Source organism: Diorhabda sublineata, chromosome 3, assembly GCF_026230105.1.
Source record: "Diorhabda sublineata isolate icDioSubl1.1 chromosome 3, icDioSubl1.1, whole genome shotgun sequence".
Lineage (NCBI taxonomy): Eukaryota > Metazoa > Arthropoda > Insecta > Coleoptera > Chrysomelidae > Diorhabda > Diorhabda sublineata.
This window is the reverse complement of record NC_079476.1, coordinates 13,141,441-13,168,850: the sequence shown is the minus strand read 5'-3', so window position 1 is coordinate 13,168,850 and position 27,410 is coordinate 13,141,441. Positions and strand designations below refer to the sequence as shown.

Sequence of the window (27,410 nt, the reverse complement as noted above, 5' to 3'; positions counted from 1 at the left end):
AAATTCATTTCATAAGCTCTCAACATCCAGAATCGAATGGAATTGCTGAAAAATTCCACTCTACGATTATTGAACACGTCAGACTTTTGAATAATCAAAAAGATTTTAAAAATGAGACTATTGAAAATAAAATACTTTACGCATTATTAGCCTATAATAATAGCGTTCATTCTGCAACAAAATGGAAACCAAACGAAATAATTACCGGACACATAACCAGTAACACACCTTTCGATATAGAAATTGATCAACAAGTAGTTAATAATTATATACAAAATCATAAAGATAAAATGAAAATTATATACTCGAATTTAAATAAAAAATTACAGGAAAATAAATCAAAAGTAATCTCTAAAGCAAATAAAAGCCGTGAAGAATTACCAGATACAATACCCACTAAAGTGTATGTACGTAATAAACAGGCACAAGGTAAAACCAAAAATAAATGTGTGAAATGTGAAAAGTGAAGAAATCAAAAGCAAAAATAACCGACTAAAAACAGCTAAAATCGCTACTAGACACAAAAATACTTCAGAAAATATTCATCTTTCAAACATAAAACGTCCTAAAAAGACTCCTTATAAATTTATTTTAGGTTCGTCATCGCCGAAGACGCAACAGTCAATATAAAAGATGTTACCCATACTTCCCATAAATCTTGGATATGCCAAGCTGCAGAAATCCAGTCATACTTTTGTTCATTTTTATAATTTAAGTCCACTACTCGTAGAATATAATAAGTTAAGTATACAATATAATCACGTTAAATATAATATGTCTAATAGTACATTTTTTCATTCTGAAACAGAAAATATTGTAAATATAATAGAGTACACTAGGAATAGTATAGAAGAAAAATTTGATAACGTTAATATTCATTCTACCTTAGATACACCAAAGAGAGGGTTAATTAACGGTCTTGGATCAATAGTAAAAACAATAACAGGAAACTTGGACTCTGAAGATGGAGAAAGAATTAATTCAATTATGGAACATTTAAAACAAAACCAAGAAAACTTGCAAAATCAAATAAGAATGTAATATTCTGTTAGTCGCCAAATAACTGATAATTTTAATAAGACAATTCAGGACATTCAGTATAATGAAAAATTATTAAAAACGAAAATATTTGAGATAAGAGATATTCTAGATTTTCAAGCAAATGCGGCAAATATTAAATATTTAAAAGAGTTATTCAACGAACTTCTTATCACATTCAATGTAATTCAAGACATTTTAGAAACGGTTGAAAATTCCTTGACCTTCTGTAAACTTAGAACATTACATCCAAGTATTATAAAATCTCACGATTTATTTGTTGAGTTGCAAAAAGTGCATTATTACTACCAAGCGGAATTACCCTTTGAATTAAAACATAAAAATATTTTAGAATTTGAAGCCGTCATAGACGTAGTTTGTAAAGTAGAAAATAATCAAATTCAATATTTTTTATCGATACCCATTAACTATGATATTTTATTTAATCTTTTTTATATGTTACCTATACCTACAGAAATTGAATCAGAATACGTAACATTAATACCTAATTCAAAATTTTTACTTAAATCAAATAATGTCATTAAACCTCTAAATGACATTTGTACTCGCGGCAATATATTTCAATGTCCTAACCATTTGCAAGACAATAATAATTATGGATGCGAAGAGAACATATTGCTAGCAGGAAATTCTACATATTGTCAATATACAAAAATTGAAATAATTAAGAATCACATTGAAATTATTCCGGAGATAAATCAATTTTTGGCAATTTTTCCCGTAGAAGAAAAATTAATCATAAAATGTAAGCAAGAAACTGAAGTGAGAACTCTTAAAGGCATTTATTTAATAGAAAATTCAGCATGTAAAATTATATTTAGGAACCAAGAGTTAATATTTCAACAAAAAACGTTTGGACAACCTTTTGTAGTAAATGAATTAAATTTGAAATTAGATCAATTACACGTTTCTCCAATGAGGATTGATTTAAAAAAATTAAAATTAAAGGATATTCCAAATCAACTGGTAACGCCAATATTCACGGATAACACTAATTTTCACATTCCCAGTATTTGGACTATTCTTCTTTATATAGCATTAATATTGGCCTTCTTGTGGATTTTGTATAAGAGGAGACATTCAGGAAGAACAAGTAAGAATCACCCGCAGGCAACAGAAGATGGGATCCAGCTTCCAGGAGAAGCTTCCTTCTAAAGGGGGAGGTGTCACCTACGTCATTGCCCTTAGGTGGACAGTATATTGTGCTGATTAAGAACTTATTTTATTGTAGAATTGCTTAGCTTGTGTTTACTAAAAGATTATTTAATTCACGATTGTAATAAAAAATATCAGTCTTGTAATTGAAGTTGTTGGTAGAATTTATGTTAGAAATAAAGTTAGTTTTTAAAAACACGGTTCCAGTAGATTAAAAGTTAAGTTATATATATATATATATATATATATATATATATATATATATATATATATATATATATATATATATATATATATATCTTTATATATCTTTTAACGGTAAGGTGGGGGTCACACCCGACACACTCCCTTCCGTATTGAGTGTCTCGTCCCCCCCCCCCCAACTATTTGTAGTACGAGAGCCTAAGGAACCGTATCAGTCGGCCTCGAGGGACGCTCGGTGCTAGATACATTGTTCTAGCAAGTAAGATTTCACTAACTGGAGCAAGTTTTCACGCCTACAGTGGGGGCTGGGTCGTTCTATTTTATGAGTGGTATCCCGTACGTTAGAAAGGAGATAAGGAAAAAGAAAGGTGATTTGCCAATTCCTGCTCAATATGTTCTAAAGTTTAACTCAACAATAAAAGGAACTAATAGGAATGTAACCATTGATAACTGGTTCACTTCCTTTGAATTGACAGATGTCTTTTGTGAACGAAAACTGACAATCGTTGGTTCATTTCATAAAAATAAACCACAGATACCGTCTTCTGCTCCACAGGGTTCTACCGGTACCAAGATAACAAAATGATTCTTGCTCATACACCAAAACCTAAAAAAAAGGCTCTACTTCTGTCAACTTTGCACCAAAAGGGGGAAGAGAACGGCAACTCAGGAAAACCGGTGAGTTTTATAACTCAACAAAAGGTGGTATAGATGTTTTGAACAATCTTTGGCACGATAAAACAACAAAAAGAAAGAGCAGTAGATGGCCCATGAGGTATATTCTTGGAATCCTCTACATGGTAGATGTAAATGCATTTGAAATATTTAAATGGAGCTCAGATTGTGAGGAATTCTCAATTCACGCACTTGCAGACTTCCTCAAAAGCCTTACTTCTGGACTGGCTGAACTACATATGGGTCAACGTCTGGAGAATCAATGCATTTTGAGAGCATTGCAATTTGCAATAGAAGCCATTTTGGGCAAAGAACCTCCACAATCGTTAACTACTGCACCAAAAAGTAATATAGAGCAGAAAAAAAGAAAGTACAAGTTATTGTAATCCTTCAACAGGGCAACAAATTTTGTGTAAAATACAACAGCAGTTTGTGTGAACAATTATTTTATGTCCCAAATGTGCTACTAATGATGAACATTTTGATTAGTACCTTATTACTTGTGATTCAATTTTTTTATTGGTTTATTTTTATTGATTGTAACACATGAAACATGTTTTTGGAACCGAAAAAGTACTAGTCGTATAACTAGTTAGAAAAGTGGTTTCAAAAGTACTACACTTTGTTATTTGATAAGACTCAATAAAGTCTACATTTGATAGTTTCTATATATTTTATGTTATTATTGCTGTTACCAAATGACAACCGAGAGTTGCCAAATAGATATTATTTTTGCTTCAATGTAAAGTTAAACTTTTAATGTAGTTTTCTAATTGAAATAATTATTTTATTGGTATGGAAACTGAATGTGATTGTTCATAGGTAGAATAAAAACCGTTATAACAAATTACCAAGTGACGAAAGTTCCTTATAAAATATTTGTTTTGGAAAAAGTTATAAAATGTATTCCTGATTTTTTGAGTTATCAGGTTGGTGGTGAAAAATGAATATGAATGTGGTAATTCGACTGATGTATTGTTCTATAGAAAATAAATCGGATAGTTGGGGGGGGGGACGAGACACTCAATACGGAAGGGAGTGTGTCGGGTGTGACCCCCACCTTACCGTTAAAAGATATATAAAGATATATATATATATATATATATATATATATATATATATATATATATATATATATATATATATATATATATATATATATATACTTTTTAATGAAGAATAGTTTGAAAGGCAAAACAGAAATAAGTCCAAAATATAATCCATTACAGCTAGTAGTATAGGTCATTGGTAATCCAAAGATTTTATAATTTTAGATTTTAGATTTTATAATTAGAGTTTCTCTATTAAGTATATAAGTGAAAATTGCAAACTGAATCTGTTTATTAGATTATTCCCTAATACTTGTACTATTGAAAACCAGCATTAGGTTGACACATTAAAAATAAAAACTCTTCCACAATTGTTCATCTGCACATTGACGTCAAATTTTGTAATGCTGGTAGCCTACAGTTTAGTAAACCCAGTGTATTAAATGAAATTTTAATACATGCGTTTTCTGTTTATAGATGAATTATTTATGTCCTGAATCGAAAAAAAAAAAAAAAAATAAAAGCAACTAAAAATATATTAAAGAAAAAGTTTGTAATAAATACTTTATTTGTTCAGTTTGTCAGTATATAATATTAACACAAATTTTCTTTTTCATCAAATAGGTAGGCTATGAAGGGAACAGATTCCTACATTTTCATAAGTTTCGTATACAAGTCTGTAATTTGAAATAAATTCAAAAGTTCAAATACTCTTCTTCAGTGTTCGAAACTGTAGGGTAGTAATTCCAATGACGATCTATCACATGAAATATGAGGTGTCCCAATTAAATGATATGACGTCACTGTCAATTTTTTTAAATGGCATAGAAAGGTATCAAGTGATTATAAAAATTTCTAGTCCTCATTAGTTCAAATTCTTACTGTATATAAAAATACAGTTTTGAGAATAAATTGTGGATTAATTATGCTTATGTGTAATGATGGTGAATTTACACAATTTTCTACATTGGGTGGATGAGATTTCACATGTGATGAGACACTAAGCTCAACTTCCCGAGAAAGTGAATGTATTGTTGAAAATTGTAAGATATTAAGTTATAGGATTAATATTCTCTGACAAAAGTCTGCTTTCAGTAAGATTAGGTGTCTACATTTCGCAAAGAACTGATCGTAAATATTTCAATGTATTTCCAGACAGACAGATAGGAGGGTCTATTAAATGTGCACTGAAATCTCCACAGTTTGATACCACGGATTTCCTTTTACGTGTTTCTGTGAAAAGCAAAGTAAATAATAGCAAACAAAATGTTGAAAAGCTAAAACCACGAAATAAAATAAGAAATGCTTAAAATCAATTTCTATTTCATTTAGGTTATTGTCAAGTAGTCAAAAGTCAATAGTTATTTGTTTTTTACAGCTTTCTTACTTTCACTCACTCTTAAATGAAAATTTTGATAGTGGACACTTCACACACCCTATAAAATAGGGAAAATCAAAATTCCAGTACTTCATTTTAACAATATGAGTGAGACTCTCCAAATTGGAACAATCTGTATTAATTATCATTCCATGTAAAAAATCGTGTCTGGAAGTACTTAATGACTAATGTGATTATTTTCCAAAAAATAATTTATTATTTGAACTACAAAGCTAGGAATTGGAAAACTAATTGCTTAAAAGTGATAAAAACTGGTTAATGGTAGAAATCGATAATATGAATAAAAATGTGATTATAAAAGATAGATAATGAAAAATAGAAAATACTAAAATAAATTTATCATCAACATTAACACTAATAGGGGAAACGATCGAAATGTTTAGGGGTTGAAACCAATTGCGACATCACTTCTTCCTAAAACTTCACGATTGAATTCTTTTTATTTTGATATTTGAATTTCATCATTTATAGGATCTTCCTCGTATCCTTCGACCATGACAAAGGATTTCCTCCAAAAGAAATATTTGTATTGCTATTAGACTAGGCATATTTTTAGTATAATTCAACCTTTGTAGAACAAATTTTGTTCGTAAGTGGTGAGCAAAATAATTTGGTGCGACTAAAGTAGTATTTCACGCTCTAGATACCATAATAACTATAATATTTTATATTATCTTCTTCGAAACATTATTATATCTATGATTCATTTATGGCGGGCACTCATAATACACAGAATGACACTGCTATTGAATAGAATGTGGTGCCAATTTTAGCGAGTCTCTAATTTACGTATTACAGTTCAACAACTCCAATAGTAGAGTTAAACATTCATTTAATAAAAAATGTGCAATAATTGAATACGCAACATTTATTTATAATAGTTTAGCTCCAACTTTTGTGGGTATTACCTTCTATTTAATGCGAATTGTTATCCGACTAATACCAGTAATCATGTAATATTATTCATGAATATATTATTTACATCGATTGCTTCGTTGAACTGTAATTTTTTATCAAGACCACCTTCTTTCAATTCTTGGCGTAATTGTACTTAATGAATATGGAATTTATTTTTTTAAGTATCCTTCTTACAAATCTCTCACTCATTACTTTATTTATTTCATCACAAGTTTTGATTCTGAATTTTTAGATTCTTCCTATACACTCAGAATTAAATTCAGTCCATCATGTTCATTTGTAGCTGTTGTTCCTTGTACACAATCAGAAATATTTTTCACACTGCCAATTTCATTATTTTTCGTAAATTCCGAGTCTATGTCGACTTGGAAATTGAAAATTTCATGCTGTACATAGCAACTTGCAAAACTCATTTTGGCATCAAGAAATGATGTATGATAAATAACTATTAAAATTATTGTTTGCATATAATACATTCTAATAACAATAGTATCATCCTTCATTATTTTGTTAGCTTTTAGAAATAAAAGAATACTACTTCAGTTCAATTCATTGTGAAATTTCCTAAAATAACATCACAATGAAATTTAAATAAAAAATTTGATTTTAATTTCACCAAAAGATCAAATACGTGGTATATTTGAAACTGTAACGCATCGTCTTTTAAATGAAGGTATTATTTAACACTCTTTTTTCATTTTAGGTGTTGTTTCCACCCATACTAGAGGGTTGATGTAATCTAGTTTAAAATCAACCTACAACTGTTTCATTTCTGTATGCATCTATGTTTGCATTATTTAAGAGAGCGAGATAAGCATTGTTCAAACATTACCATTTCTAAGTATTTCTCCAGATGTTCATAATATTTCCCTCTGAGCATCGTCTCTTATTTCTACCATACTAAGACTTTTATCATGATATTACAAAGAAATTTATCTTCTTAGCGCATTTTTTGTAGAAATCAAATAAAATAATCAAAATATGATTCCCTTTGCCAAAAAACCTCAAATGACATGAATTGACGTGAATCGATTTCAATCGACGTCAATAGACATCATAAGACATCGATAAACGTCATATGACAAGATTGGCTTCAATTCATGTCATTCGAGGTCATTTTTCGTTCCATTAACCGATTATAATGAAATTGTCAGGATTCAATGAGGGTAACATTATTATTGATATTTTCCTGGTTTCATTCAAAAAATGCCTTAAAATATTGGTCTTAACATGCATAATTCTATACTGTCTGTAGGTAATAACTATGTTGAATATATATCATGTATTTATATAGAGGAAGTAATTACTTTAAGATATTAAAGAATTATTTTTACTACATTTAGAACCAAACAAAATACCGTGCGACCAACTATGCATTAAGAACAGAGCTTGTGAAATTATTTCGAAATATTTCGGATGTGATGAAATAAATTAAGTTGTTGAGAAACAAACTATTTATTCTTAATACAGAGCACTTATCTAAATTTCATTAAGAGTAATGGTATGTTATCGAGACAATCTTTTGTAAGACATTGTTTATGAAATATTCACTTCATTACCAAGATATTCAATAGTCGTATTATAATGTCGAGGGGTTGACATAAAAAAGTAGAAAGCTAGAATTATTCTTAAATAATTGAAGGTCAATTTTTAGGCAATTGTAGTGAGTGAGTGGAAGAAATGAATTTTTCATATTATGTGTTTATAAATAATTGAAAACCTTGATGATGAAGAATATAATTTTTAAAAAGAGTTCGGATTTGTTATACGAGATAGGGAAAAATTATTAAAAATATACCTATTTCAAGTATATTTTGAAACATACACGATCACTTATATTGATACAGGCAACTAGCTTTTTATTTTTCCAAATAAAACACTCAATTTTTATGGAGTAATTTGAAAGATAAAGGGAGATTTTGTTATTATATTGCTGCAACTTCAGCACATTCGAGCACTACAAAGATTAAACAGACGTTGTCCTGCATGATAATAACGAAACATATTCATTTCTATACACTAAAATTAAAATGTCAAATAATAAACGAAATGATCCAATAAACACAAAACTTGAAAGAGTAAAATAATGCCAACCTACTGTTCGTAGAATACAACGGTATTCAACATCAACTGCATTTTAGTGGTAGTAGTTTAGATAAATAAAAAGAAAACCGATCCACTCATATGCACACAAAAATGGAACGGCGCTTACCGTGCTGATTTAAGAATGGAAATTTTCCAGTCCTCCACTCGAATGTATTCACAAAAATTAATTCAAATCGATCCAGCTGTTTAGCTGCAGTATAGATAAATAACCTAGATACCGTCTGTAGCTCCATCTGTGCATCTAAACCATCCAGGCCGCCACCCAAACGCAGTACAAAAACATTAATTCAAATCGAATCAGACGTTTAGGAGGAGTTCAGTGATATAGACACGTACAGTAGAATTATATATAAAATTGAAAAAATTATATAAATTCATTACTCTCTGATTCACAGTAAGTGAATTATCAAAAGAGAGTAATAGTTAAGATGGTTGTAGTATAAAATGTTAATGGAAAGAGATAATAGACCATATGGCCAAAGTCTTGAAAATTTGACTGATGCATAGCAGATTATGGATAATCTAAACAACTAATAATCATTTTATATATATTTTAGTGAATTAAACTAAAGTTTAATATTAACTTGTAACAGATCAAATGAAAAGAACCTCGAAACTATTACATAAAAATTGAATTCGCAATGAGTTATTAAAATAGCCATTTCCGTCGCTCCGTAAAAGCAAGCGATGTTCAAAAATACTTACCAATTTAAACTTATGAACTCATTTATAATATAATTTCAGAATCCGGATTCCAGATATCCCGATCTATTTTTTACAAAAATATCTGTTCAAATGTTACTAGAATATTATTTTGAGTTGGAGCGATATCATCTTATATCTACATTCCCTGACAAATATTCAAATTAGTAGTATTTATCAAATTTTTGGTAAATTGTTACCTAGGAAATATTAATACATTTTTCTATTAGTTGGTATTCGTGAAAGTGGATTACACTGACATAGTAATAATTATTAAATAATTCTATGGTCATCGCTTTAAAATTTCATACAATAATATTTTACTTGCAAAATCAACCAATTCGTAGTCGCCAAAAACCACTATTTTATGAAAGTACCGAACAAGAATAGAAGTTATTTTTTTCTTTCTCTAAAATTGAGACATTACATTCAAATTCAAATTTTATTTTGAGAACATAAAAAATAGTAGTTTTCGCTTGTCAAATTTCTGAAACTTGGCTTGTAATCAATATTTCTTGACAAAGTTTTCACGTCAGTCACTTGAACTACTACTAGAAGCAACAAAGTTATCCGTAATACTTTTCGTTAATGCGGAAAATTTTTGAAATATTTTTCCGTCTCTTTGACTTTACAAGTGTAATTGAGAATGTTGTGTTTAAATATGCTCATTTGAAGAAGTTTCTGAGAAAATTTCAGCCAGATATGTGCATTAGAAAAAACTACGGCGACTTGAATATGAAAGCTTACTCCGTCAATTTCTTGCATAAAGTTTGTAATATTACTGATACTGCGCAGCTGCCAGCGACCATCTATTTAAAACTTGAAATTTTCGAATGAAGTTCACCTCATTTTTGATAGTTACCATAACGCAACTCTCAATCCAAAACAAGAAGAATGAGAACGCAGGAGGTAAACAAATTGATATTTATGAAAATCGACCTATCGATCCAAAGAAAGCTCTTTCTAGTAATGAAAATAAATTGAACTTCAACAAATTGGTTTCTAAATACCTTATAGCGCTGCATTTATTGATAAAAATTTCTCTGTAACCACATTGATGCGGATACAGATACATGTATTATTTTTAATATTACTATATCGAATGGACTCCCTAGCATATTGATCAACCTCGTAATCAAAATTCATGTACTTGTGGAAAAATTACGCAAGTCATTAATTACATCAAATCCAGTGGTTGTGACACTATCGGTGCGTTCTTTACATTGGAAAAAGTTTACTCTCTCTTAAATGAAATGATTGATTCAAATGAGAAGTATGTCTTAGAAATGGTTAGTGATTCTATAGCTATTATTTGTGATCCAGCAAAAACTTTATATCAATACATTGTTCCTCAATTCTCTCGGGTACAAACATTCTTTTAAAAACATTTCGGAAGCAGAAAATTACCTCTATCACATTTTGCTTTAGAACAGCATATATTACGTCCACTAAAGCAAATATATAAATGGAGTCAATAAGCAACAAATTTGAATGACAACGAATGGTTTGTTAGAAACACAAACTATTATCAAGGTATAACCGCGATGGAGCTACTACAAAATTATGTTTCTAACTAAATCCCTTTAAAGCCCCATGTTCAATTGAAGTATGTCCTTGCAAAGAGGATAATTTAGAATTTGTGATGTTTTCGAGTGAGAAGAGACTTGAATATATAGAAATAATATAAAATGAAGATGATGATAATGAAATGAAATATCTAATATATGGAATATATATGGAGAATATATGGAGCACTAAACCTATAAAACGAAAATAATAATGTTACCGAAGTTACAATGTTTTAGTGAGTTTTGGAAAAACTAGCTAAAGTATCACTTCGAAAACTGTCCCTTTAATTTGACAGAGTATTTATTGAACGTTAACAAAGCACCTAGACAGCAGTTCCGAAAAGTCCCTCCTTGCAATTTTGGCTCCTTCCAAGATTGACAATGCCACTCACAACAGACCAATGAGTTGGGACACAGTCGGTTGAAACTGATGTGACAATGTATTGAAAGGAATTTCAAGAGCTCACTTCCAGGACTTCTTCGGAAAATGGATATACAGTTGTGGATGTGTTATTCAATCAAATTGGAGCTAATTTGAAAAATGCTTCTTACCAAATGATAGATAATAACACCATGAAAGTAGGCTAAGAAATTTTGGGAAATTACAAGGTTTTAATGTAACTGGTTGAATATAGAGTATATGTCGAAGGATTTTGATCACAAAGACTTCACATGTCTGTATTCTAATATTTTCGACAAGCAACATTTTTTCCTATCCAGATGCTGTCTATTTTTTCAAATCTTTAGTAAATCAATTTGTTATGTATTTTACCCGTGGCGTTCCAAACAACGTTCGTCGATAAACACACCCTGGCCTTCTTTTTTTCGGCGTTAGTTTCATCTACGGTTACGAAACAGCACAAACCGTCCAAATTGCCAACCACTACTGCGAAATTGTCGTACGATTGGGCATACGGAGCATCCATCTGTTTCGTGCCCAATGGTCATTCAGCATTAAAACATTGAGGTATGTGGGAGTTTCAAGAATTTTTCGAAACTCAAATCTTCGATCGATCAACACCATATCGAGAATTTCTTCATTTGTTTTTGTCCCACAGACATTAAATGAGTATTCAGAACGTTGAACATCTTCCGAGCTTGCAAGGTTCAACGTTATTCAGTAAAACACCAGCCTTTTTATAGTATTTGTATAGTATTTGTTTCTTTGAGTGATGTTTCGGTTCCAACAAAAATAATGGTTAATGAGCAGTTGAAATCCACTTTTAACCATTTTGAGTTAAATGATATATAACTGTTAACAGGGGCAGAGTTGCCCTTTCTGTTTAGAGAAATGAAATTTCAAAACCCATTTATTTCTTCCAGAATTATCAGATGATGCTTCAGACCTCCGGTTGAAATTTTGTGATCGACCGATGGAGTTTTGCAATACAAAATTTGATGAGACTAATCCTTTTCGAACGGAATCACCATATTTAAAGATTCTAGTCAAATATTACTATCGTTCAAGAGAATGGCCATAAATTTTTGGGTTTACCATGATGAAGCACCCCTGCTTGATTCCCGGATTTCAATGCTGTAGATTTCACACTTCGAGGTCAACTGAAATCTCCACATCAAATGACCAAAATTCTACCTACCGACCAATTCGTTACTAATTAACGTGACCTCTGAAGAAGAAAGCGTAGCTTACGAATTTATCAATAGGTTTGCATATTATAAGAAGGAGGACAGCGAGCATTTTTCTTCTTATTGCCACCAAACTGTATAGGGAACAATTAGTAGATTTTGTGATATTTGCCAAACTTCTGTTTTTGAAAAGAATCGTACTTGGCCTCATACTCTATTAAAATCCTGCTGAGGATTTGACGAGTGATATTTCTCCTATTAAGCTGATTTTATTGTTTATTATTTTGCCTATTTATTGCTTCTTCAGTTTTGAGATAGACAAATAAAAACAAATATTCATATTGTTTTATTGTTTTTCAAAATGTTTTCTATTAAGATCAATAAACTTTTGCATTCGTTTAACTCAATTGTCAAAGCAAGCAAAAGAAGAAATAATTGGGTGCCAAACAAGGACTGTTCCGCGGATGACTTATCAATTCGATGTTTCAACTGTGTATTGTCGTGGTGGAGGATTATTCGTCTTCTGCGATTGGTTTCCCTGATTTTTTCGAATATCTCTGGTAATCAAATACTGGTGTATCATTCGGAACTGACCTTTCTACGTTGCTCTAATGGAACGGTGGCGACCTAGCTAGTTATTCCAAAAAAACAGCTGACCCCTTGCTTCAAAGTGCTTCTCTTGGGAACTTTATTTAGTTGTTGTTTAGTTTCCGGTTTATATGCAAAGATCCATGATCTTATAGATGTCTTGTGGAACACTGCGCTTGAATTTTTTCAGCGTTTCTTAGCACCAATCGAAACAGGTTTTTTTGCGATTGTCAAATTATGCGATTATTCTGAATGTAGGTGAGTGGAACTAATGCTCAAGTATGCGTCAATCTCATGGTATGTGACATGACAATCTAGCAATATCAGTTAATGCAAGCATCGATGTATTCGAGCAAAACAGTTGATTTTGGATGACCTTCAGGAAATTTATCCTGTAGCGAGTTGATCGGCACAACGCTGTTGGTTTAATCTATTTCGAAATTCATAAAAAATCATCGCATCAAAATGTTCGCCATATTTTGACCAAGATGAATGTTTCAAGTATCTGTAAACTACTCAAATAGCACTTATATAATACATTCACTATTAATAATCTTTATAATGGCAATCAAAATTGATATATTTACATTAGTGTCTTAAACCTTAAGTAGCAGTAATTATAAATGATTCTTGGAGCTCACTATTTAAAAAAATCGCATACGTTGAACTAAGTTCAGTAAAATCACTAGAATATAAGATTTGGATTACTCGAAGCTAACGGGAAAGAAACACTCTAAAATGTAAGTCCACTGATAGGCCATAAGGTTTATCTTTTTGTTATCTGATTTTAGAATTACAGTTAAAATGAAATCAAAAGAACATGAGAATTTTGTTTACGAAATTTTAACAATAAATTACTAATAAGTAAGAATTGTATTATAGTGGAACGCCCAGGGGATTTCACCTCGAAAAATGGTTTCAGTGAATGATTTTTTTGGTTGAGGTGGCATTTTCTTCTTTATACTATAACTTGTGAAGTTTACCAAAAATTTTCTTGTGCTTTTAATTTTTTCATTATTTAATTGAAAGAAGATGAAAAGATAATATTCCAGCATATAATTTAACTTCAGATAGAATTTGGATATGACTGGAATAGGTATAGAAAATTATCTTTTGAAGATACTTGGGTCTATGAAGGGTCATAGAGACCTTGGGCAGGTAGTTAACGGGAAGGAGAGAGGAAAGGTTGAAGGGACGGCAGCGGCAGCTGCAAAGTACAACAAATGTACGTGTCCTGTATATATTGTTTATCTAAATTAATCACAACAGCTTTAATTGCCTATATAATTTATACCAAAGTGATAATTTGAAATTTCAAACTCTATCTATTATCATACAGTTTCCTCATTGGATACCGTCAATATGTTCAGATTAAATTATTCATTCAGATAAAAAACTGCACGTTCTACATATTCAATATTGTAGAAATTATCCTAATAGAAATACTCTGATTATTTATAAATCATTAATTTCTCCACGACATTTGCTACTATCGAGATTATATAAAATAACGTTTAAAATGCCCAACAGTCAGCCTGTTAGTGTTTTGCTTTCTAAATATTCTTTTATTTTCACCGACTATTGACATTCTTTGCTACAAGGAAATGATTAATTGTAAACAGATAATCGGGTTGAAATGTGATCTTGTTATTCAACTCAATAGAATAAAGTTGGAAGTATATTATAATATAATTTAATTAAAATATAAATTTTAATTAAAAGCAAGGATGGTTTTATAAAAATTCTTGGGAAGAATAAAAGAAAATGCTATCATATACTCCATTTACCACGTGTAATCATTATGTTGTGGGATATTCATCAGTTTATATTTGCATGTTAGAATTCCTTTTTTCTCCATAAAATTGGAAAATATTTTGACACTCCACATTGAGAGGAGTGAATAAAAGCAAACTGTATTCGACTGCAACGTATGAATAACAAATTTGTCCTGTTTTATACTACCAAAATACAGATTTCTATATTGTTCAGGACTTTTCATTGGTAGGTATTCTCATTATCTCGTTATGTTCTAGATAATCTCATCCATTATAACTCTAAACTAAACAGGACCTGTGTCTGTCTCTATAGTAGTCTTTACAAATTTCCAGAATTCTATTCTATATCAGTAATTTTTCTATTTTTTCCAAAATATAATATCTTTAGTCTCATGTGCTTCTAATTTCCCTCGAAACTTCCTACAATGAGAAACGTCAAGTTACTCATTAGTGCCATTTAATTATTCTGGTTGGGGCCGTTATATGCATGACCATAACAAAAAATCAAAAATTAACTGTAGATATTCTTGTCGAGCACACACACAATAATCAATATTCAGATCTCCACATAGAATTAGTTTGCTTTTTAGATCTAACGACTCCAGTAAGGTCAGTAGTTTGTGACAGAAACTTTGCACGTCAGCGTCAGGTGTTCTATAAATACATTATTGTGATACATTGGAGTGCTGTCATGTAGATCTTACATTTATTGACAATTTCAAGAGGATCATCTCCAAGAATTACAGAAAAGTGAACACAGAAATCTTCAATAATGTCACAGACATAGAATTATATTTCAACTTGCCCTTTGCCTATATAAATATGTAGTTAACGAACATGTGTAGCTGTTCTAACTATGTTGTTTGAAAATCGTTTTAGCCAGAGAAGAAGTTGAGGAAAAGGAAGATGGAAGTGAAAATTTCAGAAAAAATGTTGAGTAAAAATTTCTGATTAATGATTTTTGTTGATCATAATTTCTTTGATCAAGAATCATCCTTTTTATCTGATTATAAAATTGTGTTTTCTTTCTAAAATGAACTTTAATAATTTATATATTATAGTAATTCCTGTTACCAGTAAAATTGATATAGATGCATTTTGCACAATCTTAATTCAATTATTTGTCTCCTGCAAATGCCTTGTATACTTGTATTTGGATTATCTCTACTACTAACCATACATCGACTCCATTTTTCAAGTTAAATTATTTTTATATACCCTTATTTCCATATGCTGTATCACCTGTACGGCTGAAACAATCCATCACTTTTCTGTTTTTTAGGAGATCTTTCAAGATACATATCAGCTATAAGATTTGACAATGTTATTAAAAAATAATGAAAATGATACGAATGGTAATAAAGTACCAAATGAAATCTAAAAATTTATTACATAGAATAGCTCTGACTTAGATGATCCTTCTTTCTAAATTTCAAATGAACAAAATATAAGAGCAAGTTCTCAAAATGATTTCCAAGAAAATCCATGAAAGCTGCAAATTACTGGTGTGTCTCAATCATAACTAGTGTTATTTGAATCCACATATCATATTATAGGAACAAAATGCTAATATAACTCCACACAGAGGGGAATATGTTCATAATTACCAATCCATCTATTTGGAAAAAGCTGACCAGCTTAACCAAACATGTATTATAAAGTGACTACCATCCTGTGGCCGGAGGATTGAATTTTGTTGTGCCAAAGGATCTTTCTCGGGTGATTATTAAAAGGTAAATAGGTTACTTTAGTCTATGTACTCTAATAAAATTTCCATGGAATACCCCACATGTACAATTTGCAGTCTAAATTCACATGAAACTAGTTAAACAAACCTAGTGTGTATTTTCGTTCAAATAATAACAGACATTATGTATTTTCACCACACCATTGCTAAAGAAGTACCTTTCTTGACTTAGAATCTGATGTAAAAGCAAGGAATCAGCGCAATCGTAACATCAATAACGGGATAAAATCTCATTTTCTGTTAAAGGTTTGTATTGAATGACTTTCTAAAGGGGAATGTGTTTTCATAATTTAAATTTTCTTAAAGAAATGTAGGGGAAATATCAACATATGCAAGCACCTTAAAAACATTGTCAATTTGTCTGAAGACATTAAGAAACCGTTCTTGGTACAAAGAAACTACTCGTTGTGTATATTACTGACTTAAATCAGTATTTATACGTATATATACGTATTTATTTCCATTGTTGTAAATGGCATTGTGGGTACTTATAACAACAATTGATATTGTACTCTATAACGTGAAATTGTTAGAACTTTTTCAACATATGAACCAATTTTCAAAACAAAAAATATGAATCCACTCCTATTGATTTCGTCTCTATGAACCATGACACGCATTAAGCTTTCTGTTGGGGTGTCCACATCTTTACTTATAACTGTTCAGCCTATAGAAAAAAAACTTTATAAGTTGCAGTAATACATGTAAAATACAGAATATAAATATCTTGTTTATGTTTAAGGATAATTCTGAACTCGCTGTATATTGAAAAGAGTTTAGTATTTTATTACAATTTCCCTTCAATAATCACATGGCTTGAGGAACTAGAGACGTATGTTTCGTAACAAGTTATAGTTAAAACATATTATCTTAATAATTTTCGTCCGTATGACAATTGTTTAACGAAATAAAACTATTTTATGATATAACTAAAAATTATATTGTTTCAATATATGATATAACTGGCAACAAAAGAGAATTGCCTAATATAATCAATCCCCACATTTACTTAATCATGTACTTCCAAAAACAGATGGATACTATGCTCTTTGTTAAATCGAACTTATTATGAAAATCGTTAAATAACGCTAAAATCTTACTGACTGAGGTTTTTAATTTTGATTGATGTACCAGACCATGACCTGTATGAAATCATTGTTATGATACAAAAAGAATTAACGGTTCAAAAAACCTCAGTATTTCTAAAAAAGCAGGAAATATGTACTCAGAATATATTAATTATGAAGCAATTAGAGTAATTGCGTTAATAGAAGTTTATGAAAAAAATTATCGATATAAAAACTCAATAGAAATGTATTGAAATCTACAAGTTTAAATTACAGCTTTCTAAACAACATTGTTGTAAACACAAGTTTTATACACAAATGAATCCAAGTCGAGAGAAAGATACATACATACATATATATATATATATATATATATATATATATATATATATATATATATATATATATATATATATATATATATATATATATATATATATATATATATATATATATATAAATACATTTTATTAAAACATAATATCAATATAGATCACACAACACATTATCACCACTATTCACTAAACTAAAAAAATAGAGGCAGTAAAAAATCAAATATCATATACTTAGTTCAAGACAGAAACTATGAAAAACTATTAATCAATGAAATGGTATGCATAAAACAAGTTAAGTTTTTAAGAAATCTACTAACATGTTTTTATCTATCTACAAATATTTTTATTTCATAAAGTTATTATTCTTTTGAAAATGCTCCCAAAGAAGGAGCGAAACGTTAAGTTATGTGTAGTTAAGTAAAAATATGAAATATAAACGATGATTGATTATTTTATTTCATTCAAACAACCTATGAAACCCTAAAAACTAGAATAAAAATTAATATCATACTCAAATGGTTGAAGAAATTTATATTTAAAAATCGGGTTCTCAAAACATCCTACGACGTTGTCCGTCTATCTCTGCAGTTCTTATAGTTCGGATATTGTATATTCATTGATTTTCTCATTCCATGCTTCCATGATAATGATGGACGTCATATCTTTCTGTTCCTCCACTTCATTATTCTTTTTGGCAATATATCCTGCAATATAACTGCTTTTCCTCAATATATTCTATAATTGTTTCTTTCAGGTTCATTCGCTCTTTTCTTGTGTCTTTTCTGACTCGAATTAACCTTGACATTTTATTTGCTCTTCTTAGGTTATCCATTTCTATATTTTTTTTATTGGTGGTTTTCTTATTCTCCACTTTTCTGATCCATATACCAACATACTCCTAATCATTGAACTGTATATCCTTAGTTTTCGCTATTTTCCTATTCCAGTATACCATAGTACTCCATTTAGTAATTTAGTTATTGTTCTTGCTCTGTTTATTATACATTCTATTTCTGTATCATCTGTCCCATCTTTGTAAAAAATAACTTCTAGATATTTAGTTCTCGCATCTCGTTATAATTTCGTTATTTTCTAGTTGTATGTCTGTTGAATCCTCTTATGTATATGAATACTGTGTCTTTCTACGTTTATCTGCAGTCCCCATTTTCCGTATTATTCCTCAAGTTTGCGTGACATGTAATCTATATCATATCTGTCGTTTGTACATATTACCTGATCATCTGCAAATTTGAGGATGTATTAACAAAAAAAAATCGTTCTGATCCGGCGGCGCTATGTAAATAAGCTGGTGAAGAGGACTTATCTAATCTGGTAAGACCGTTCTGGAAAGCTTATATTTCTTTCTCGTAGTAGCAATTCTCTACTCTAGAAGAAGGTTTTGGACAATACAAAGTGCTCTTCTCCTGTGTGTTGACCTTTTCATTTCTCCTGATCCCTCTATGATCAGAAATGAATCGAATATACAGATTATATTGTTTTTGCCTGTTACATTAAACTTTCTTCGCTATTTCAATTAAAACTTCCAGTTGATGACAGTATTATCAACAAAATATGTGGTGATTATCGATATATTTGTATTGGACACATTCTTAAGGCTTTTTCTAGGGCTAATTTGCCTTTCTTTAGAATGCTTTCTCACAATTAAGAAGAATATCTATAGCATTTGCATTACAGCTTAACCAAAACTGTCTATTGTTTTACTAGCAGTAATTCCAGCTTGTGTTTTTCAGATATAATCAACTTTAGAGTTTCAGTTTCTGATGTGATAAGTACCATATTTGATAGAAAGACCTTGAACCTTATAATTTTCGTAAATTTTTTATTTTATTTTAAAAAAATCGATAATGTAGCTCACTTTTCTCAATTTAGTCCATTTACCTTTTTCTGCATTGAGAGGGTTGTTACAAAACCAGTACTTTATTACGGTCCGTTCGCTGTAGAACTGGAAGCGATGTTTCATATTTGAGCCTCTTGCCAAACCTGATTGTCGTTCTGGGTAAGCCGCCTAATGTAGTCTTGTTTAACCTTATTGAAGAGCTCATGGACCCCTTTCCTGAAGTCAGATACTCTTTCTTACCAAGAAGGAGTATCTTTGCCAGATCCAGAAATTGACCAATTCATAGTTACCCAACTAGAAGAAAAAATTTATTTGACAATACCCACCACTGATCTGATGAAAAATCCCATCATCTTCAATGCCAAAACATTATTCAATCAGCTACCTTCAGAATCAACAGTGAGAAATACATTTAATAAGTTCTGGATATTGACAAAGTCATTTCTGCTTAAAAGACTTTAGGGCAGAATTCTACAATCTACCATAGACTGGCATAATTCAATATTTAGTATAGAGTACGATATTAATATTGAATTATAATTATTACTAAGCCAAATTGTTATTTTATATTATCTAATATAAAATTGTATTGCTTTGTCCGTAAAATTAAAAAATTTTCTTATGGCAATAAAGCTTATCTCCCTCTCTCTCTCTCTCATTATTTTTCTAGATCTGTCCTACTTTTTCTTCTAGATCGTATTTCGAATGATTAATCCGATTCGATTCAGTTTGTGATGAGCAGATTAAATTCAGAATTGCTTCTTTTATTTGAATAAAAATATTGAATAACTGTACAAAACCTTTAGAAAGATTCGTTGATTTCAATAGTGCTGAGTGTCTCCTAGGGCAATTAAATTACTCGAAGCTGGCTCAATACAGACGGATGCTGCAAATTGACTAAATATGTCCCAATATACCATTTCGAGAATGCTTAATCGGTTTCAGGAAACTAAAACTATCGACGAAACATGGAACTGGAAGATCCATAGTAATACATGTAGAAATTCTTGTAATACCTGTACAATCACTTTTTAAAACCATAGATGTACCGATTTTAGTATCAAAGAAAATAATATGTAATGTTAATCAAAATCTAAGCGACTGCATCATTGACCGCAAGAAAGGCAAACGAAAAATGTTGGCTGTTGCTTGAACATTCTTTTGTATTAAATTCCTATAATTTTATTTTTCTAAATTGGAGCTCAATTTATTCTTCAGCATTCAAAGATAAGAATGGAATACTTATCACATCTTATATAATACGCGGATTGTCACAGAAGTACCTGTCCTGACCTAAAGAGGCGTTAGTTGCTGAAAAAATGCCACTGTATTGGAAAGTACACATGTTTCTATCGAGTATTCGGCAATGTTTCATAGATATAAAGCTCAATTTTTACGCCGTTTCAAAACAATGGATGAAACGTGGGTCTATCACTTCAAACCCGAAACAAAAAAGCAATCTAAACAATGGGCTGAAAAGGTAGAACCGGCTCCAAAGAAGGCAAAGACCGTTCCATCTGCATACGGTCGGTTTTTGGTTAGGTTGTCAATGATTTAAAGTTTGAATTGCTACCTCATCCACCATTTTCGCTAGACTCAGCCCCCTTAGATTATTTTCTGTTCCCAGATTTGAAAAAATGGTTCAGTGGTCAAAGATTTTCCAACAATGAAAAGTTAATGTGGAAAGTTATTGGTTATTTTTAGGAACTTGGCGATTCTTATAAAAAAGTTATCGAATTTATTGAACATCGAGGAAAAAGTATATGGAGCTAAAAGGATGTTACGTTCAAAAATACTTGGGACCAAACTCGTACATTATACTTCATTGAGATGTTACCGGCTCTGGTACGCATATTGTATTTTGTAGTTTTAGTTGTATCCAATAATCTTAAATCTTGTAGGATACATACTAGAAAAGATGTTCTTACAATCACTGTATTCCGTTTTTTTGAAATTGACTATATTATTAATCAAAAAATGAGATTATCTTGCAATTTTGTCGTGTTGTTTCAATACTGTTTAGATAATAGATATGATGTTTCTATTTGCAGTTCGTTATCTATACTATAACACCAGTTCACAAGAAAAGGTGCAGAGTACACCGTTTATTCAACGCTATAAACGTCCCACGTTGCCTAAATGCCCAACAACTATTGTACTATTAAACGCGTTCAAGAAATGAATTAATTAGTCATTCATAGAGAATTTATTTATATATAATAATTGATGCCTGACGAATAAAATTAAACCTGTACTAATTACCGTTATTTACTTCAATTTAGCAACGATTCGAAGCAAAGTTAATCATTCCGCAAAATCTACATATCACTCGCAGAAAACTACATAACAGGTAGGTAATTAAATTCTTGAGCCACTGTGTCTCACGCACAGTGAAATCTTAATCAAAACAGTGGCGTAACTTAATATCATACATCAATCATTGACAACGACAACGTACATTTCTCTATACTATAAAATCCCAAAAACTAAGGGAACACACAATTCTTTGATACAAGTAAAATAAGTTTTAATATTAATATGGATGCTTATACCACCAGGTAAAATTGAATGTGTTTTGTTAAAGCTAGTAATGACCAATTTTCTTCACAAATATTTCACTTACATGTTTTCATGAAAGATTATTATTTAAGTACATTTTAATTTTTATTAAATTTTTTTAGAGTGCTATAAATATTAGAAAACAGAATTGCTGGTAGATTAACTAGGAGCGGGGATACTGATGCGAGATGCTATTAGACCGATTGTGAAGAGTGAGAGTCAAAGATGTAGAGCAGTACAACAGAGGACCAAGACCTAGCATAAGGTTATCTGGGATCGTCTCTAGATTCTCAAAACGGTTTGGGGTTTATTTATGCGAGACATCGAAGAAAACGAATTTAATAGTGCCATAACCATTAGCATGAAATTAAAATGGAATACTATTGTCTCTATTGATGAATCGTGGATTTGGCTAGATAGTGTGATGGTCAAGAGATGGTGAGAAAAAGACCACAAGAGCTTTGGAATAATAGTTACGGTATGTTGCCTTTCTTATGGCTCAAAGTGTCCTTTATTTTCTATCAAACCAAAAATGAATACATAGTTATATATTCAAGAAATATTGGAACGTCTTCTGATTTTTCACCTCGAGATATTCAACAATCAAACTTTTCAGCAAAATAACGTCATATATAACGCGGATGCCTCGAATGCAAATAAACTGGGAAGTCACTTTTGTATCTTGTAAATCATCCATTCTGTCTTTTGTCACAATGAAAAAACAGTGATTGTTATCGAAAAGATTTTAGTAGCAATAAGATGATAATCAAAATTTTGATAATAAATTTGTTAATTACGTTTTAAAATAATATTTGGGCAACTACCGGCAAAACAATATTTTTGGACTTGATGAATATTCGCAGACGCTTGTCATCAGGAAATCTTTTGTTTTTACTATTAGATTTTCCATATAAGACCATCAGATTCAATAATCATTACACTCTTCAAATATAAAGAATAATTAAACTGAAGAAGAAGTAAGTTTCTGACTTTTCTCTAGAAAAGGACAATGATGGTTAAGGAAAAATTTCATCAGCAATAAGGTGGAAATCAAAATTTTGAAAATATTGGTCAACTTGTTGATTATGATTTAAAAAATTATATGCGTAATTGAAATTAAAACAATATATCTGTACATAATAAATGGTCTCAGCCTATCCCAACAATTTACATTGTCACCCGGAAATGTTTTGTTTCCACTACTACATTCTCCATATAAGAATATGAAATTGAAAAATCATTGCGATAATTTATCAATTTATAATAACTGCTACCCAAAAATTCATGTATTTGTTTGATAACTGGACATATTTCCTTCAAACTATGAATATAGTATATAACTTGCAAATGGTTCTAAACTTTTGATTTGGGTTTTGGTAAATTTGGTTCCAGAAATTGTTAAAAGGTATAAAACTTTGTAAAACCCTCATCCGTTGTTAAATTTCTTATCAATCATTTTCATTTGTTCTTCCTATATCTTGATTATTTCTATTTATTACAAGAAATTAATCTGGTATCAGTTTTCGTTAGGTTACATTTTAACTTTTGTTCTCTATACGTTTTTTTTATAAAAAATAATGAATGTCAGCTTATTTTACTATCCTTCTCTAAAAATCTACCCTAACCATGACGATATCGATATTTTTCTCAAATCTGGATTACGTATAAATTTAGTAGTAGAATTGGCTAATTATTTTTAACCTCTCTTGGGAGGGGATTGGCACATTCCTCTCATTTGTCTGTGGCTATTTGCATGTTTTAATGATAATATCTTGGTCATCTTCGTACTTAAGTTCTAGCTGAAACTATTTTTCTCTATAATTAAAAAAAAACCTTGAGAAATATATTGATAGGCGCTCATGTATATGGTTGGTGGAGTGTATCAAAATATTACAGTACTGTAAAATAGATTCTATTATTGTAGACATATGCATTCACTACAGCTTAAGGTGGGGATGTTAAGAAAGCAAAAACAAACATTTGACATATATATTTCGCCATTATATATACGCACCAAGTTGAGGGTAGCAGCAACAGTCGTTCAAACTCACATCAGTGGCAATGATGGGCCTCCAAGTAAGTAAAATAGTGTTTTGGGTGAATTTTTCGAATTAATCGCGATTTAATGAGTTACTCGAATTTGTAGAAAAAATTTCACTGATTGATTTGATTTTAACATATTTTACTAAATATTTATTTTTTTATAAATACAAAATATTTTGATAAAGACTGAAGTAACGTCGAAACTTCAATTTGTCTCAATCTCTCAAAAATTATTAAAAAAATTTATTTTAAAACAGAACATTTAGAAGCATTAATATATCCAAAGGTCTAAGGTATAAGAAATTAAAGAAATTTATATATTCATGTTTCTAAGTCTTCTTGATTTTAGATCACTTCTGTTTCAAGATTTTTTTAATAATTTTTTAAAGATAGATTAAATTGAAGTTTTGACTTTTCTTTAAGTCTTTATCAAAATACATATCTATAATATTACTACTTAAATTTTTAAGTAACTCAGATTTTAGACCACTAAAATATTTTGATATTAATATTCACTAAAATTATTAGAAACCGAAAGTGAAGATAGAAGTTTCACCTTTTGTTGTTCAGAATTTGTTGATTGATTATAATTCTTTTGTATATGATATCTATCACTTATTGAGGATATTCATTCAGTTAAATGAGCTCTATCTACAGCTCTATCGGAAATGGGAATCCGATAATAATAATTACTGATTTATTAGTAATTACTTTTTGAACAGATAGGATGAAATATTTTAAAAAGTTTATTAACACTTTGAATAGGTACCAAGTTAGTTTGTATTTCGGTTTTTGTTATTGTTTTTTTTACAAAGATTGATATGAATACCATTTTTAGAACAGCATTAATACAAACATTTATCCACATACCTTATTTGTGTATATTATAGAGTTAAGCAAAGTAGAAGCAATATCATCACAATAGTACAATAAGCTGCAATTGAAAATAATGTAAAAATCAACAAATATAAGTTACACAGCATATGTGCTGAGGCCTGTTTCGCTGAGTGCAGCCGAGCAATTAAAAAACGCTAAAATATTTAAAAATAATTAAGTATGGCCGGTTTTTAATTATTTCATTGAATTGATGAATATTAATGATACTTATAACTATCATCATAAGATGGTTTAATAATAAGATCTCCGTGCTCCAATTGATTTGATGAATATTAAAGTGATTAATTCTCTCTCTCTCTCTCTTTCTTTCTCCCCAATTTAAATTATTTTTGTATTTATAATAGAAATCGAATTAATTGTTAAGTACAACTTTCTGCCAATATATTTGCATAAAATTAAATTGACTAGCTTAATCTTTCTTACTTAAGTTAGAAGAAGTTAATTTTGAATGACTAACAAAATTTGGCAATATTTTATCCGATTCCTTATTGCACAATAGACCAAGTGGAAAATTCACTATTAACTATTTAATGATAGCTAACTTCTTGAAAGACTAAATAGACTCTTTATCAGTAGCTTGCAATTTAATATGAAATAACAATTGATTGCTCTATGGTAGAACTGATATTATAATTTGTTCACATAAATGTAGTTGATATATTTTTTTAAAGTTTATCTGCAGTAGAAAAGCACCAAAGAACTCGTTACAATAATATTTGATATCTGCTAGGTCTATTCGGCATGATTCAATTTGATATGATAAGCTCAAGACAAACAGTTGTTTCTACGCATCATTCCTCTATTTTAGAATCTCATCATACTTTTTTATTTCAGAACTGCGTTTTAGTCTTCCTGGCGGGTCTTTTGTTGGTATCCGCTCATCCTGGAACCGAATCAAAGGCTGAAGCTAAGGAAGAGAAAGTTTCGTCAGTTGTCAGTAAAAAACAAGATAAACGTGGTCTTATCGATCTCGGTTATGGAGGACATTATGGCGGTGGTCTGGAACTTGGTGGATATGGTGGTCTAGAGCTTGGTGGACACGGTGGACTGTATTCAGGATATGGCGACGGAGGTTACGGTGGAAGCTACGGTGGAAGTTACGGAGGAGGTTATGGAGGATTCGATGACGGTCATATTAAGAGTGTTACCATCACCAAAGAAGTTAAAGTACCTGTCCCAGCACCTTATCCAGTTCATATTGAGAAGAAAGTACCTATACCCGTTCCTTACAAAGTAACTGTACCTGTAGATCGTCCATACCCTGTCCATGTACCAAAACCTTACCCAGTCCCAGTTGAGAAACCAGTACCTTATCCCGTTGTAAAGAAAGTACCCTACCCCGTGAAAGTACCAGTTAAAGTACCATACCCAGTTCCTCATCCAGTACCAGTGCCAAAACCTGTACCATATCCAGTTCACAAGCCAGTGCCATATCCAGTTAAAGTACCAGTAGTCGTTGAAAAGAAAGTACCAGTTTTAATCCATAGCCACGATTACCACGGATATGGAGGTGGTTTTGGAGGTGGATTTGATGGTGGTTCGCATAGTTTTGGAGGTGGACTAGATTTTTATGGCCATCATTAATGCATAAAAAATGAAAATGCGACTGTTAATTCTATCTCATTGTTTTTATTTCTTTGTCAGTATTTTTGTTGCACAGTTGTTTATTGCTCATCTTTAACCTGTAAGATATCTTTATTTATACACTTTACTACGTGAATAAAATCGTTTTTTCTAATCCATTTCTCACTTATTTAATCACAAATTGTTTTTGGATTACATATCAAAGCGCATATACACAGTATTATTGAAATTGTATGGTAGTGACTAAATGCACAATTTATTTAAGTTGCAGCTGCTTAAAAAGGATTGAATGATTTGTTGAATCTGATTCCATGTACATTCATGTAATGAAGCGAAAGTTACTAGAAAGCATACTTGAAAAAAACAAACCATGCATGTATGTATGAGAGAATTTGAAGGATTACGACTTCATCATTACCATCGATGTGAAAAGTCTATAGTATGATCCAAAATAATGTCAAAACTTTATATAAACTTTGGCAGCACATGCCCCAAATTATAGAAACTTGTACTTTTGATTGGTTTTATGGGAAGA

At 30.5% G+C, this 27,410-nt stretch overlaps 1 protein-coding gene across 1 annotated transcript in view; it reads left to right on the top strand.

Moving 5' to 3' along the window:
• The window catches only part of LOC130441667 (keratin, type I cytoskeletal 9-like), a 38,253-nt gene extending 11,263 nt beyond the window's left edge, over window positions 1-26,990 (top strand). The window contains exons 4-6 of the mRNA XM_056775448.1: window positions 3,292-3,438; window positions 5,298-5,389; window positions 26,126-26,990. Coding sequence (XP_056631426.1) covers window positions 3,292-3,438; window positions 5,298-5,389; window positions 26,126-26,875 — 989 coding nt within the window. The 3' untranslated portion in view covers window positions 26,876-26,990. The remainder of the gene's footprint in view (window positions 1-3,291; window positions 3,439-5,297; window positions 5,390-26,125) is intronic.
• Window positions 26,991-27,410: the final 420 nt, after the last annotated feature.